The sequence below is a fragment of the Canis aureus genome, chromosome 27 (assembly GCF_053574225.1).
Source record: "Canis aureus isolate CA01 chromosome 27, VMU_Caureus_v.1.0, whole genome shotgun sequence".
Taxonomy (NCBI): domain Eukaryota; kingdom Metazoa; phylum Chordata; class Mammalia; order Carnivora; family Canidae; genus Canis; species Canis aureus.
The window spans coordinates 26,218,047-26,234,589 of record NC_135637.1 but is presented as its reverse complement, the minus strand read 5'-3'; the positions used below and the strand labels follow the sequence as shown (position 1 = coordinate 26,234,589).

Below are 16,543 nucleotides of genomic sequence, written 5' to 3'. Positions count from 1 at the left end.
GCCCCCTCCATGTGCCATGGAGTCAGATTGGAGTCTCTGACCTGGCTTTACTTGCAGTTAAGCAGAGAAGACAGACTATTAAATAGTAATCACGCTAAAGGTGGTAGGTCTGTGCTAAGGGGAAGTGCAGGGAGCTGTGTGGACCTTGGGTGGAGCTAACTAGGTAAGGGGGAGGGGAGAGGAGCAGAGCAGAGCACTTGCTTTCCCCAGGGTACCTTCGGGGAAAAGAAAGCACCTGGGCACAAGTTACTGAAGTGGGATGAAAGGAGAGTTGGAGAGATGTGCAGGGCTAGAGGGGGTGAACATAGTGCTGAGTGTATTAGGGTGTCAGTGGTTGAGTTTTTGCTGGTTTTCCTTTGAGAGGAATGTCCATAAAGGGATGCCTAGGTCCGAGTCAGACATCAGTTATAGTTTTAAGCAACAGAAGGTCCAAGGCAGCTTCTAATAAAGAAGTGAAGGGGATGATATTAGGGAGAGGCAAGGGGAACAGTACCACAGCTTCCATGAGAGATGATTGTACCTGAGCCCAGGGGGTGGGGTAGGGTGCAGCATTGTGGGTAGAGAGAATCCGATGCCTTGTATATGATTGAGGAGGTAGGTTTGGTGGCTAATTGGATTTCGGGCCCATTAGAGGAAAGAGATGTTTTGGAAACAGGCAAATCCCAAGTTTACCTCATCAGCCTTCTTAGAATTGAAGTGACTCAGGCCTAGATCCATTAGTTGATGGCCAGTTGTATTGAATCTGACCGAGCACTTTGAGCAAAGCCCGGGTGGTCCTGCAACATGACGGAGGAGGATCAAAGTCATCATGGTCTGTTGGATCCTGCAGCAGGGAGATATGGTCCCCTCAGTCTCTTGGAGGGGAAGGGCATGTGTTCCTTTTGTCCTAAGGAAGTCGAGTCTGAACTGCAAGGTCTGCAGATTCCTACTGGCTCTGTTGAGCAATATCCTCAGTGAGGCCCTGCCCTGGGCCATGCTTTGTGATTGTTCTTAATTAACTTTGTTTGCTGTCTGTCATCTCAAGTTCTTTCCCTGAGCACCACATTGTTCAATCATGATAAAAACCTGCAAGTTTTCTTTTTCTCACTGTATATCCATCTAGAACTTCTTCGGCACTTCCCCCCACGTGACAGTCTGCTTTATTCTGACCCTCAGTAACTTGAGAGGGAGCCCAGGGCTCTCCCACAAAAAAGGAATCCAAGTCAAGGGTCACATGGCAAATTAATAACAATAGTAGTCACCTTTAATGCAGGCCACTGAGTGCCAGCCACTGAGATGAGTATTTTATATCTGAGTGTTAAATGAGAGAATTCACTGCTCCAGTCAAAGTAGAACGAGTACAGGCAAAGGAAACTGACTCAGAGAAGCAAAGTGATATCCTTAGTTGGCCTGAGCATATGGGCTTTGGAGTTGCAAGACCCAGTTTTGAATGTTGGCCCTACCTGCTACTGGTGGTGTGTTCTTGGGCAAGTCACAACCTCCATTTGCTCATCTGTAAAACGGGGGTGGAGGTATGATGCAGAGTTGTCATGAGGATGAAGTAAGAAATGGAGAAAAGTATGGCACCTGCCTTAGAAAAAGGTTCAGGAAATCCTGGCGGCTGCTGTTTTGAGGGCAGGAGGCCTGTCTAATTCCAAAGTCTGCCCTTATAACCTGTCATTGAGGTTATCTGGGCCCTGAACAATCCTATTTCCTCATTTGTTTTTTTTTTCCAGATTGAGTTCTTAAGAATAGCTTATTATGTGCTCAAGCTCTTATGGAGCAAGTGAATTCCCATTTTCAGAGCTGAGCAACCACTTGTGGCTTAGGAAGTGAAACCCTGAGTGCACTGTTTTTAACTGGAGGTTCTAGGAAAACAGGAAAAGCCAAGTGTGGGAATCGAGCAAATCCTATCCTCTCCCTTCAAATCTTCAGTCCCCAGATTCCATCACACACTGCCTTGAGGACTTTGGGTGAGCGTGGTAGCTGAGGAGAATTTTGCTTTCCTCTGAATATTTTTAACTGTGGCTGACCACGACCTATCCTCACACTTTTTGCCTCCCTCTAAACCTTTGTAGCTTCCACAGTTCTCTCTGTTCAGTCTAGCATATCCTCCAGGCTTCCCTCTTGATGATTCCTCTCCTCAGAATTGTCCCTCTCTACTGCCTCTGTCATGAAGGCCAAGGACCTAAAGCTGCCCTCAGCTGGTAGCACAGAATGTCTTACCTGCCTCTGCCCTCCCATCCTTTGGAATTTGGGGATTGAGAATGACCCCCTGGTAGGGTGGGGGTGGATCACTCATACCTGCCTCCTTTTTTAGGGGAGATCTTCGAGCTGAAGGCAGAGCTCAACAGTGACAAGAAGGAGAAGAAGAAGGAGGCGGTAAAGAAAGTGATTGCGTCAATGACCGTGGGCAAAGATGTCAGGTGTGCAGGCGTAGGCCGGGTGGCAGCAGGAGCGGGGCTCCAAAGCTTGGGTCTAGTTCAGATCTCTCATTGACATTATCTCTAGGTACCTGTGTCTCCCCTTGTTATAGCTCCCTTCATGAACCACCTTTCCAAACAGAAGGTTTTGTTTACAGAGGGGTCCTGTGCTCACATGCTGCTGGGGTGAAGTGGCAGGAGAGTAAGTGAAGTGGGCAAGGTCAAAAAGGTAACAAGCAAATGAAGTGGATGTAGCAGAACCCTGTCAGAGATTCCAAAGGATTGCTGCCAGCTGGGGAGAATGAACCCAGTCTGGGCAGGTCTGGTTTTTTTTTTAAAAAATAAGAAATCAGGATTTTTCATTTTAAATCTCTTTATTTTAGGTTTCCAAGATGATATTAAACAAATACTGTAGTAACAGTAACACACACCTGCAGATGGAATTTATCGAATTTATCACTAGTTTGCAGCCTCTGCTTTGCATCTGATTGCCAGAGCAAATCATATGTAGAATGCTGCCTCACCTTTGCTCACACTTTTGCCCTGTGTAGAATGTCCCTTTCCCCTTTTACATTTACCAGCATGTTTTCCCATCTCTTAAACCCCATTCACGGTGTCTCTGTTGCCTTCACTCGTCACCCCAGCCCACCCCCCTGAGTGTGCAGCATTTGTTCTGTGTTCCTATCACCTGGCACTAATTCTTGACTGTCCTTTTATTATGTGTACTTGTGTTTACCTGCCCACCATGTCATACAGTCCCCAAGGAGGAGGATTGGATTTTGCAACAACTTAAGAGTTGCACAGTATTTGAGAGTAAGCAGAAAACTTTCAGATAGGTTCTCTAGCAGTTCTTTACAATTCCTATATTGCAGGTAATGATGTGTTTACTGCCAAGGAAACCAGGTAAAGAAAGGGTCTAGTGGCTGCCCAGCAGTCACGTGGTTAATAGAACTAGGACTCAGGCCCAGCTCTTCTGAAATCGAAATCCAGGGCATTTCCACCCATACCCTCTCCTCTATGCCCTCATGGTGCCCAGTTCCTGACTCATAGGCCTGGGCACTGATGTGGAGCAGCTCCTCATCTGGATCCCACATCAGGATCACACTTCTCCAGACTTCTCTGTGGATTGCCTTATCCTATTGCCACCTCAGCAAGGGACCTCCTAACAGCACCACAGTAGAAACAGTTCTGCAGAGAGACCTGCTGTAGACAGAGTGGCAAAAGGATCAGGCGTCTGCTGGAAAATTAGGCCTCCTTCCAAGTCACATCCTTCCAGGACAAAGCCATTCTCCTTCAACTAGAACATTGCTGTCACCTCCTCACAGAGGAAGCACCTTTGTTCTTCTGTCTCAAGCGAACTTGTTGTGCTGATGTGACAGGCCCATCAGCTGTTTCTCCTCTTCACCTTCCTCTTTCTTCTTGGTTCTTCATCTTCCAAGGTGATGCATCAAGGTCAGCATTATCAACTGGGTTCCCTTCTAAGGGAGTCCAGGGAGCTCACTTTGACCTCTTAAGTCTCTGTTACTGTGTCCTCGACCATTAAGTCACAAGCCTTGAGAGGGGAGGTAATGATGCCAGAGAGAGGAAGGAAATTGACCTCTAAGCATATTTCACATCTCAGGGGGTTTGGGACTCTGGGGTACCGTGTTGGGAGGGGTTCCACCCAGAATAACAGCAGTCCTGGGCATGGGCTTTAGAACCAGAGCTGGCTCCTCAGGCAGGTTATTTGACATTTATGAGCCGCAATATTGTCTTCTGTAAAATGAAGATAACACACTGGCTTCTTGGGGTTGTTAAATGAGATCACACATACAAAGCCCGGCATAGAGCAAATGCTCCATACATGCTGAGCTAGTTTTTAGTGGGCATCTGAGCTGGCCCTTCTGGTGAAAGGAACATGCCTATTCCCACTTCCCTACAACCATCTGGAACCAGCAGCCCAATATAAGGGGGCCGCATTAAGTTTCAGGGAAAGAAAACAATTGTTTTCATCTATTTAGCACCTCTCGGATGTCAAAGACCAGATATCTGGAGTATGGTGCCCTCTTTAAATATTACAGGGCCCTGTGTAATGGGGTTTTTTTACACCTTCCCTGGAGGTGAACAAACTTGTGGGGGGATGAAGGAGACAGAGCTGGTTTTGAGCCAGGTCTGATAGGCTGTAGAGCTTGTATATGAATGAATCCTGTGAAAAGAACAGAGGACTTTGCTTTTCAAATCACCTTTTCGATTCCATTGCTACCAATAAGTGTTCATGGTTAACAGAGCATAGCTGATGTCCTCCCTTTTACTAGGAAGTCCTGTTATCTTTTTCTTTCTCTCCCATCCACTATCTCTGCGCCCCCACCCCACCTCCCAGACCCCCCATTAGCTCTCTGAAAAACCTTCTTCTTTCTCCAGCCTTAACTACGCTCATGCCATTTTGACTTTTCAGTGCCCTCTTTCCTGACGTGGTGAACTGTATGCAGACAGACAACCTGGAGCTGAAGAAGCTGGTGTACTTGTATTTGATGAACTACGCCAAGAGTCAGCCGGACATGGCCATCATGGCTGTCAACACCTTTGTGAAGGTAAATAGCTTGGTGGGAGGAAAGGCATGGGTGTTCACTGCTCCCTCTTCCCTCCATCTCTTGGGGTGGGACACTATGGCCCTGAGTAAAAACACTCAGGCTCCTTTCTAGTCCCTCTGACTCCCAGCCTGAGGGCCACTTAGTCCTCCAGCAGAGGGCTCCCACTCTCAGAAAAATCAGTTACTATAGACCCTGTTAACTCATTCTGTGTGAGGTAGCCTAAGGCCTTTATTGATCCTCATATCCCCCTGGGGTGCACCAATGCCCTACATCCGTTGCCAGGGCAGAATTCAGCATCTCAGAGCTCCTGTGTTCCCCTTTTAGACTTTGCCCCTTTCTGTGTTTTCCACTTAGATTAAGGAGCAAACGGGGGGGGGCACGCGGGGGGGGGGGGCAGCCTCAGTGGTGCAGTGGTTTAGTGCCGCCTGCAGCCGGAGGTGTGATCCCAGAGACCCAGGATCGAGTCCCATGACGGGCTCCCTGCATGGAGCCTGTTTCTCCCTCTGCCTGTGTCTCTGCCTCTCTCTCTCTCTGAATAAAAAAAAAAAAAAAAAAAAGCAAATGGGGACTTGAAGTGCCAGGGGTTTTTTTGTTTTTGTTTTTGTTTTTAAGATTTTATTTATTTATTCATGAGAGACAGAGGCAGAGTGAGAAGCAGGTTCCCTGTAGGAAGCCCGATGTGGGGCCTCGATCCTGGGACCCCAGGATCATGCCCTGAGCCAAAGGCAGACACTCAACCACTGAGTCACCCAGGCATCCCCGAAGTGTCAGTTCTGTCTACCTTTAGAGCCTTCCTAGCTCCCCTTACCCTGTCAGTGCTCAGATACGGACACATGATGGGTTCTTTGGGTTATGGTACCTGATGGATATAGGTTTGAATCATGGCTCTGCTCTGTGACTGGATGAGCTCCCAGTCTTCCTGGGAGGCTCAGCTGCTTCATCTGTCAAATGGGAACAGTATTATATGTCTGCTGTGAGCATCAGAGTCAACAATGCACAAAGCCCAAGCATAATATGTGGCAAATGCTTGATGCCCATACATGACACTGACTTTTGGCACTGATGGCCACAGTTAGTGGGAGATCCCATAGCAGTATCTGATGTTGCTGAGCTTGCCTCTGCTGCCGGCCAATGACTGGTTCCCCTCAGGACTGTGAGGATCCCAATCCCCTGATCCGGGCCCTGGCTGTGCGGACCATGGGCTGCATCCGCGTTGACAAGATCACAGAGTACCTGTGTGAGCCACTCCGGAAGTGCCTGAAGGATGAGGACCCATACGTGCGCAAAACAGCAGCTGTCTGTGTAGCCAAGCTCCATGACATCAACGCCCAGCTGGTAGAGGACCAGGGCTTCCTGGACACCCTTAAAGACCTAATCTCTGACTCTAACCCCATGGTAAGCCATTGCCACTCACCGTGCCACTTCACTACCTCCTGGGCTGCTTGGGAACATCTTGGCTCCACCCTCTACCAAACACTCCCCAGTTCTTGGAAGTCAGAGTCTTGCTGGGTAGGCTAATTGTTCTCATGCCTGCAGTGGTTCAGGCACCGTCTTTGGAGGGAGCTAGACCTGTATTCCCTTCTCTGCCCCTTCTTTAACATGAGCTGTGTGACCTTGGGCAGACTGCCCAGCCTTCCAGAACCACCTTTTCTTCATCAGTAAGATGGATCTAATTCTCCATGGCTGGCAGGAGTGTTGTGAGGCTTAAGCTTTGAAGGTAATGTACCTAGCATGGCCTGGCACACAGTGGTGCAACCAAGACTAGTGTACTCCTTACCCTAACAGCCACTGTCATTGTCACTGTCTACTCACCAAGATATCAGTGAGCTCTGAATGTGAGGTTCTCTTTCCGCTCGTCTTTGGGTTAGCGTTGCAGAGGGTCACCCTTGAAGTAGCATAGCCTGGAGGAGAGTGCACCAGGATGTGGCTGGGAGGGGAGCTCCTCTCCTTCCAGTTTGGAGGACAGTTCAGCAGACCCTGTTTGGAGTGAAATACACAAGCTCCTCAGCCTAGCCATCCCACTCTGTCCTATGGAAACACTGGTCACATAAGGGCACTGAAAGGCCAGTACAGCATTGGCCATTGGAACACTGTTTGTTACAGGGAAAAGTTGAAAACCCTGCAGAATACACATAAAAACAACTGCTCTGGTAGAAATGGGTTGAGAGCCCAGTGCTTCACCTGGCAACCCCTTTGGATTCTTGCCCCCCATCTGTTACCAGTAGCTCTGAGGGGTTCTAGAGGAATCTTCTAACTCCAAGAAGCACACTTGACATCCCCTGAAGTGAGCTGTTGTAGCTGGTAGGCAGGGGCTGCATGCTAGATAGCTAGGAATGTTTTCTGCTGCCAGGCATTTAGAGCTGGATCTTTCTTTTGTTTGTTTTCTTTCTTTTTTTTTCATTGGTGAGGGCACTTAACATTTGTTCTGGTTTACAGGGGAGTCAGTAGGGTGAGTGCTCAGAGTGGGTCACCATGCTGCAAACCCTGCCCATCAGGTCCTGTTCCTTTCAGGGTATTCAGGCCCTCACCAGCGAGCATGATTAGCTCCAATGTGGCTTGGCCCAAGCAGCACCCCCAGCCTCTGCCCCTCCTACCCTCTCAACCAGGTGGTGGCAAACGCAGTGGCTGCCCTCTCAGAGATTGCTGAGTCTCATCCCAGCAGCAACCTGCTTGACCTGAACCCGCAGTCCATTAATAAGCTGCTGACAGCCCTGAACGAGTGCACCGAGTGGGGCCAGATCTTCATCCTGGACTGCCTGGCCAACTATACGCCTAAGGATGACCGGGAGGCCCAGAGGTGAGCAGGTTTCCCCTTGCTTGCCAGCCCAGTGACCTGGTCCTTGGCGGGGCTTCAGCCGTGAACTGGGCCTCAGACCTCTGCTGGGCCCTTTGCCAGGTCCTTGCCCCACAGACTGTCCTCAGGCACGTCTCAAGGGAGGCCAGAGCCAGGCAGTCAGCTCCCTACTCAGCATGAAACAGCCAGAACCAAGGCCAGCGCCTGATCTGATTGTTGACAGAGACCCTGATCACCTTGGGCTGAGTAAAGGAGGTAGATAGCACCAGAGTCACCATTCGTTGGATTCTTTCTGGGTGGCTGGGGCTCTGCCGAGTGCTTCCTATGCATTAGATGCTCCTTAAAGCATCTCTGTGAAAGGTGCCCCATCTTTGTCCACATTTTACAGGTAAGGAAACACTGGCTCAGAAGGTGGAAGAAATCCTACAGTTCACCCAGCTGGGTCTACCCTGATGTTTGGTCATAACCAACATGATATCTTGCCCGTTTTGAACGAACCCTTTTGCAGTGGGAGAAGGGAAGGATTTGACACCCAGTGTTTATTAACTACTATGCATAGGGCTTTTTTTTTTTAATTTTTTTTTAATTTTTATTTATTTATGATAGTTAGAGAGAGAGAGGCAGAGACACAGGCAGAGGGAGAAGCAGGCTCCATGCACCGGGAGCCCGATGTGGGACTCGATCCCGGGTCCCCAGGATCGCGCCCTGGGCCAAAGGCAGGCGCCAAACCGCTGCGCCACCCAGGGATCCCTGCATAGGGCTTTATGTGCGTTGTTTCATGGAAGCCTTCAGCATCCCTGGGAAGATGGTACCATCATCTCCATTTTCTAGATGAGGAAACAAACTCAGTGGTTTTAACCTGTTGGGGTCAGTTAGTGAGCACCAGAAACAAGATCTAGATCCTCCTACGGAAAACATGTTCTCTTAATAACTAAAAACAGGGTATTTCCCTTGTCTTTCTCTCCTGTTTACCCCCCTTGGAACGGACCCCAGCATCTGTGAGCGGGTCACCCCCAGACTGTCCCACGCCAACTCTGCTGTGGTGTTGTCTGCTGTGAAGGTGCTGATGAAGTTCATGGAAATGTTGTCCAAGGATCTGGACTACTATGGCACACTGCTCAAGAAGCTGGCCCCACCCCTGGTCACGCTACTGTCAGCTGAGCCTGAGCTGCAGTATGTGGCCCTGCGCAACATCAACCTCATCGTACAGAAAAGGTACCCAGACTACTGCATATGTGCAGTGTGTACCTGGGATTGGGGGTAGAGGGGAGGGATATTTCTTCCTGGGAACAGGACCCTAAAGGGAAACTGACCTATAGCTCTGTAGGAAATCTCAAAAGCTTAATCCAGGAGCCTTAGCCATAGACAGCTTTGTCCTCCACGGGACATTTGGAAATGTCTGGAGACATTTTTGGTTGTCAGACTTCAGGGGACTTTACTGGCACCTAGTGGGTAGAGGCCAAGGATGCTGCTCAACACTCTACAGTACACAGGACAGCCTCCCCTCCCCCAGAGAACTGGCCAGCCCAAAATGTCAGTAGTGCTGAGAGTGAGAAACCCTGGCTTAACCTAATCAGGTAGCAGGTCAAGTATAGACCAGCATGGTGCTTTTTAACCACAAAAAATGGATGGCTCCATAATTCACAGAACCCTCCTGAAACAAGATATAAGATTCTGTCTGTATTTTTCCTGGGGATAGAGTCTATAGCATTAGTCAAATTCTCTGAGGTTGGAGGACTCCAAAGTGGCAAGGTACTATGGACTTTGCATCAGCCTAGGGCCTGAGGTGGGGTATATGAGAATCACTCAGATGCCCATATCTGGCGACGCTTGGGTGGCTTAGTCAGTTAAGCATCAGGCACTCTTGATCTCAGCTCAGGCCTTGATCTCAGGGTCATGAGTTCAAGCCCCATGTTGGGCTCCATATTGGATGTGGAGCCTACTTTAAAAAAGAAGCTCATTTCTGTTGGCCCCATGGGAATGACCACAACTGTAAGCCACTGCCTCAAAGAGAAGGTGCCTGATACCTAGGATGGGTAGAGCTTAAAAATAATTAGCAGTGTCCGAGGGGCCCAGAATAGGAGGGGTTCTCTGGAACAATCCAGAAAACAGTAGGGCTTGTCTCTGGAGTTATCCTCCCAGCCTTTTTGGTCAAATGGCTCGCTCAGTTACTAACTCGTGAGCATCCATGTTTTACAGTAGTCCCCTTGCTGGAAACAGGGCTATGTGAAAACAAGGGTTTCTTGTAGACATTCTTTCTTGGAAGACAGCATATCTCCCTGTCCTTGTAGCATCATTCTGGTTCTTAGAACACTTTTTTTTTTTTTTTAAGATTTTATTTATTTATTCATGAGAGACACAGAGAGAAAGAGAGGCAGAGACACAAGCAGAGGGAGAAGTAGGCTCCTCGCAGGGAGCCTGACTGGGACTCGATCCCGGGTCTCCAGGGTCACACCCTGGGCTGAAGGCAGCACTAAACCACTGAGCCACCCAGGCTGCCCTTCTTAGAACACTCTTGACGGTCCAGAGATATCAGTAGAATTATGGCAGTTGTGAAGATTGAGAGGTAAATTTGGGAAAGCATTTTGAGTGCCTAAACAGAGCTAAGAGACTAGGGATTCATTCGTAGTTGCAGTGTAGGATTTAGTAAGATATAGCAACCTAAAGATCACGATCAGCGTGAAGGGCTCCCTGTGCTATATTTAACATGGCAAATCTCTTAAGAAGTTGACCAGGTTGCCCAGGCACCATCTGGCCTAGTCCCCACATTGGGTCAGGCAGCTTTTGCCAAGTCCTGATTGCAGAAATCATGTCTTCCTCCTCTCCCCACCCCAAGCTTGGGATCCTGTCTCTCCCACCAGGCACGACAAAGGCTTCTGCAGCTTGCACAGAAGCACGGAGTATTACCTAGAGTCCCTCCTTTCTCTCTGCTGTGTCTTCTCCCCTCTTCACCATCTGTCCTCATTCTTTTTCCTTCTTTCTTCAGTTCTGGAAAGGGCATAGAAATAAGAGCTGAGGATGGTGACTCTTGATTCTACCCTTATTAGCACTAGATACACCTGGTGCAAGCCCCCACCTTTCAGATTTCCTCATCTAAGAAAAAAGAGGTGGGTGGTACCAGTTGAGGGAGGAGCAGCAACACATAGCAAGTGCATCTCTGAAGTAGGCATTGATCATGCTAAATGCTTCCTGTCTAACTCTCACAAGAGCCCTGTGATGTGGGTGTCTGTTGGGGTCCCTGGGACCACTCTGATGTTTAGAGATTCTCTAGAAGGACTCATGGGAACTTATTGGAGACTCAGCACCCTGGGTTTTTATTGGGGGCTGGTCACATGGTCACCTACCAAAATTTCAAATGCCCAGAAGGAAAGCAGATATTCAGCATAAATCATATTGTTTATACAAACATTATAGGCATGGTTAGCCACCTTTATCATTTAGGGAACAGTGAGAACACTCCCAAAAACTGAGTTCCCTGATGCCAGACCTTTCTAAGGCTGGAGACTGAGGCCTGCAGTGCTAACGGTGTCATTCTGATTTTGTGAGTGAGGAAGCAGAGGCCTCAGGTCCCAGCTGGGATTGGCACTGAGGTCTGATTCCCATACCTGCTGCCTGCTACTCTCAAATACGAACTAACTCCTGCTCATATTCCCTCTTCCCTTCCTGGAATAATGTTGGACATACAGTGGCCAATCAGAACCTTCTGCAGGCCTTCACTGGACTCTCACTCAGGAACTGTGCAGCCGTGACAGTGACTGTCTTCACTGATGTTAGGATCTACCTCAGACCGCAGAAATACCCCAGTAAACATGAAAGGGGTTTTCTCACAGGGCTTATGCCTTGCTTTTTACTCTTTGGGCAATCCTGTCTTGCCACCAGGCCTGAGATCCTGAAGCATGAAATGAAGGTCTTCTTTGTGAAATACAATGACCCCATCTACGTGAAGCTGGAGAAGCTGGACATCATGATCCGTCTGGCCTCCCAGGCCAACATCGCCCAGGTTAGCAGAGGGCTGTAGCTAGGGGCATGAACTTTGATGTTGACAGCAACATCACCACCAGGCTGTGGTCTCTGAGTGGGCTGCCAGAGACCACAGCTCATCATTAACAGTTCATCTCATGAAGAGTGCTTAACAAGGCTCTGTAAGCAAGCACTCAACAAATCTTAACGGTATTTTTGTGATTAAAACATTTGTTCTACCTACTATTACTTATCCATCCTTTGAAAAGTGGTAGTCTGGTGGCTCTGTTAGCTAGCTCAACCTAAACAAGGGTTGTCCAGTCCTGCCAACTAGTTCTTCCCTGCTTTCCTCTTCGGACATCTGGTAGCTCTCTCCTTCCCCTTGGCCCTTCTTGAGCAGGAGGCAGAATGCCATCTTTCTAGCAGTCTCTGCATACCTGTTGTCCAGGGATGTGGGTTCCCCGGAAGTTCCCACCCCCAACTTCATCTTTTCTCTTTGGGCCATAGGTCCTGGCAGAGCTGAAAGAGTATGCAACAGAGGTGGATGTGGACTTTGTACGGAAGGCTGTACGAGCCATTGGGCGCTGTGCCATCAAGGTGGAGGTGAGACTCTGGGACTCTGCCCTTTAGCAGGAGAGGGAAGGAAAGGAAGCTGAAACCAGAAAAACTAGTCTGATTCTAGAAGAATCTGCCGGCTCCTCATGGTCCAGGAAGGCCTGAGGGTCACCACTGGAGGCCCCAAAGCATCCATTGTGCAGATCTGATTGGGCTCCTTCTCTCTCTGTGATCACCTTTAGGCATTCAAGTTGTTGCAGATGAAACAAACACATCGGTAACCATGGGTTCTCCCACAGCATTAGCTAAGAGGGTGAGGCATCCCCAGCTGGTGGTGCCCCTGGTAGACTTAGCTTTCACTTTATGAGTTTTGGGGCAGGGTTCTCTGCCTGCTGAACATTTTAGCGTTAATCATGATTCAACTAACCATATGCCGTTTTCTCCAGGCTCTCAAGGGCAGTCCAGACCTCTGTGTCCTGGCATTTCATCCCTTATATTCTCTGCCTATGGTGACCTTCCTTAACCACTGAGCTGACTCTTTAAGTTAGTTCGATGGGGACTGGGAGATCCTTGGACAGCTAGTCACCCCAGCCCCTTGAGGCATTTTCCCCTTGCTGCTAATGATGGCATCCTGAGAATCTCTCCCATAAGGGCATTAGTGTAACATATTGGAATAAGGGGTTGGAGGGGCTTCAAGTAGGGACTTTCTATTTTTGGTCATAGGGTCCTGTTTTGGGAAACAAGTAGAAGTGAGGTGGTGTCAGGCTGGAACACAGTCACTGCCTCGGCCTGGAAGTACTTCAAATACCCTCCCCACTCTCAGGAGATCTACTGGCTTTCTTAGTCTAACTCTCTAGGTCCCAGCCATCCCCAGGTTGTCATTTTGTACTCATTCTCCCACTGGTTATCTGGAGAAAGTGTTCTCTTGTTTTCCCACTGTGACAAGAAAGGGGGCAAGACGTGACTGAGCCCTTGGCTGAGGCATGGTCATCAGAGGTTCTGTTGGAAGTGGGTACAAAGGCCTTGCCCACATTACTCTTCCCACAGCAATCTGCAGAACGTTGTGTGAGCACACTGCTCGATCTCATCCAGACCAAGGTCAACTATGTGGTCCAGGAAGCCATTGTGGTCATCAAGGACATCTTTCGCAAGTATCCCAACAAGTATGTGCCCACCACTCTTAGTGTAAGGGTGATGTGGCTGTCCTGGGGACAGGCATGGAGGGGAGGGGAAGCAACAGGAGCCTCTCCCCTCTTCCTTCTCTGCCATAAATGGCATTCTCAAAAGAAACCTATTGTTTTTTCTTACTTCTGAGTCGCCCCTCCTCCACTCCCCAAACCAAATAAGCACTAAAATGTAGCAGATAAACTCAAATCCCATTACTCACCACCCTCTCAGGATCTTGTGGGGCAGCTTCCTGTCTCTCTTGGACTCTGCTGGGCCTCCTCTGGGTTGTGTGGGTTCCTTCATTGCTCACATGCTCACTGTGTGCTTGTCTCTTAGGTATGAGAGTGTGATCGCCACACTATGTGAGAACCTGGACTCCCTGGATGAGCCTGAGGCCCGGGCTGCCATGATTTGGATTGTAGGCGAGTATGCTGAGCGAATTGACAATGCTGATGAGCTGCTAGAGAGCTTCCTTGAAGGCTTCCATGATGAGAGCACCCAGGTGAGCCATCAGGTGTGGTGACTTGGGCCGGGATGTGGGTCATGACTGGCAGCTTGGTACCACTGCAGTCCATCCCACTCTGAAATCCTCCCCTCAGTAGTCCTTGGGGCTCTGCCCTTCATGATACAGCATTGATGGTGTGGACAGATAAGTGATGTAGGGCTGACAGGGATGGCCCCTTTTGCTCTCATACTCCAGTACCTAAGGGGGACTATGGGCGCAGTCTATGATGGTGCACACTGACGGCAAGTAGAAATTTGGAGGTTTAATTTTATATTTATCTTCGGATAGGTAATTCTTTGACTTGGTTCAAAATTGAAAAAAAATATGAATGGATGCATGATGAAAAGTCTCCTTCCTACCACTTTTCTGGCAACTCAGTTCTGATCATGGAGATCATCAGTGTCATTTCTTGGTTTCTTCGAGGTACTTCCAAAGACAGTATAGGAATACATACTCCTACATACGAGTAAACAAACACATATATAGTTGGTTTTTGTTATTTGTGATACTTAAGTTTTATAAAGTCACTGCAAATACTGAACTAGCAAGTACTAAACCATTGTTCCTATAAGCCTCTGATCACATTTTTGTCAATCAGTATTTAATCTTGTTTTTTATGTGTTTCTGTTTAGGGACACTTTCTTTTTATTTTTTATTTTTTTTTAAGATTTCATTTATTCATTAGAATACACAGAGAGGAGAGAGGGAGAGAGATACTGGCAGAGGGAGAAGCAGGCTCCATGCAGAGAGCCCGACGCGGGACTTGATCCCGGGACTCCAGGATCACACCCTGGGCTGAAGGCGGTGCTAAACCACTGAGCCACCTGGGCTGCCCATGGGACACCTTATTTAATATATATTATTGATTCATTTGTATTGAACTCATAGCTCCCAGCACTGTAACTCACGCCTGTACGAAGCTGATCTGACACACATTTTTTTCCGTAAGGCAAATCACAACTTCTTCATGCTTCAGAACACTAGACAGCACTTCAACATTATACTTGGGGGCCTATTTAAACATGAAATCACCAACAAAAAGCAAAATTTGAAAGACGTAGCCCTAAATAGATTATGAAAAGAACACTTGTTTATAGTATAAGCTGAAACTAGGCAGAGCGTCATCTCCTTTGACCTCAGCTGGGAGCATGTACCTCAGGTGACTTGAACTTTTCACTGCTCTGCACTTAGTTGTGAAAGACCATGAAAGCTCCCCAAACATTGATTTGGGGGTTATAAATACATGTTAGGAAATGGGCAAATTTGAAATATGGGCTCTGCAGATAACAAGGATCCACTGTGTATATGTTACCATTTATTCATTAATTCATACGTACATACACACATACATACCTACTAGTTTCCACACAACATGGAGTCCAATACAGGGCTTGAACTCATGACCCTAAGATTGAGACCTGAGTTGAGATCAAGAGTTGAACATTCAACTGACTGAGCCACCCAGGCACCCCACCTCTCCTTTATTTTTAAACACTACTGTGGGGCACCTAAGTGGCTCTGTTGGTAGAGCATGCAGCTCTTGATCTCATAGTTGTGAGTTTGAGCTCAATGTTAGGTATAGAGATTACTTAAAAATAAACACTACTGGGCAGTCCAGATGGCTCAGTGGTTTAGCGCCGCCTTCGGTCCAGGGCCTGATCCTAGAGACCTGGGATCGAGTCCCACGTCGGGCTCCCTGCATGGAGCCTGCTTCTCCCTCTGCCTGTGTCTCTGCCTCTCTCTCGCTCTCTCTTTCTCTGTCTCTCATGAATAAATAAAATCTTAAAAAAAAAAAAAAAAAAAGAACGAAATTGTACAGCACTTTGCCCTTTTCTCTTAAAAATATATCTGAAGTTTCTGCTGTTATAATTTATGGGACTCTTTATGGCTGCATAGTGCCATGTTTATTTAACTAGCCTCCCCTGATGGATATGTAGGTGTCAGTCTTCTCTTTTAATCAGTACTGCTATGAATAACCTATGTAGGGCACATCTGTAAGTATAGCTGGAGGATAAACTGTTAGGTAAATTCTTTCTGGTAAAAGGGCCTGTGCTTGGAGATGTGGGGAAATATTCCATATTTCTTTTGGTATGGAAATTGTTCTCATTTACATTCCAGTCTCAGAGGTAGCATAGCCCTCCCTTTACCTCCCTGCCAACGTAGTATATTCTCAAACTGTTTTTGCCAATCTGATAAACAACAAGATGTACCTTGATTGGTTTTGTTTGCATTTCTGTTGTGTGGAGTTGAGCATCTTTCATTTGTATTCCCTTTTCTGTGAACCAGGCACTGTCTGCTCATGCAAGACGGCTTTTAAAACGGGTTTGTAAGCACAGAAATATTTGTTTCCCAACTGGGGAGTGTAACCTATTGGGTCAGAGCATGAGCCTTAGAATAGGAGACCCCAAACTCCGAATCCCTCTTCTGCCCCTTCCTGGCTTGGTGGCTGTACACTAACTCTCTGCCTTTCTGAGCCTTAGTGTCCTCATTTATAAAAAGAGGGTCATAAGGCTCTGCCTCATCCTGTTGCTCTGTAAGTTAAATGGGATGCTTTGTGTAATGTCCTTGTCGTGCACCCAGCCCATGATAA

General features: G+C 47.9%; 1 protein-coding gene across 6 annotated transcripts in view; it reads left to right on the top strand.

Annotated features, from left to right (window-relative positions):
• The window catches only part of AP1B1 (adaptor related protein complex 1 subunit beta 1), an 82,838-nt gene that overhangs the window by 47,484 nt on the left and 18,811 nt on the right, over positions 1-16,543 (top strand). For 5 of the 6 annotated variants that reach the window (XM_077874240.1, XM_077874243.1, XM_077874242.1 and 2 more), the window contains exons 3-11: positions 2,300-2,405; positions 4,837-4,972; positions 6,122-6,367; positions 7,579-7,769; positions 8,760-8,981; positions 11,646-11,766; positions 12,234-12,329; positions 13,329-13,444; positions 13,785-13,950. In XM_077874240.1, coding sequence (XP_077730366.1) covers positions 2,300-2,405; positions 4,837-4,972; positions 6,122-6,367; positions 7,579-7,769; positions 8,760-8,981; positions 11,646-11,766; positions 12,234-12,329; positions 13,329-13,444; positions 13,785-13,950 — 1,400 coding nt within the window. The remainder of the gene's footprint in view (positions 1-2,299; positions 2,406-4,836; positions 4,973-6,121; positions 6,368-7,578; positions 7,770-8,759; positions 8,982-11,645; positions 11,767-12,233; positions 12,330-13,328; positions 13,445-13,784; positions 13,951-16,543) is intronic. The other variant, XM_077874245.1, reaches the window with a different exon arrangement.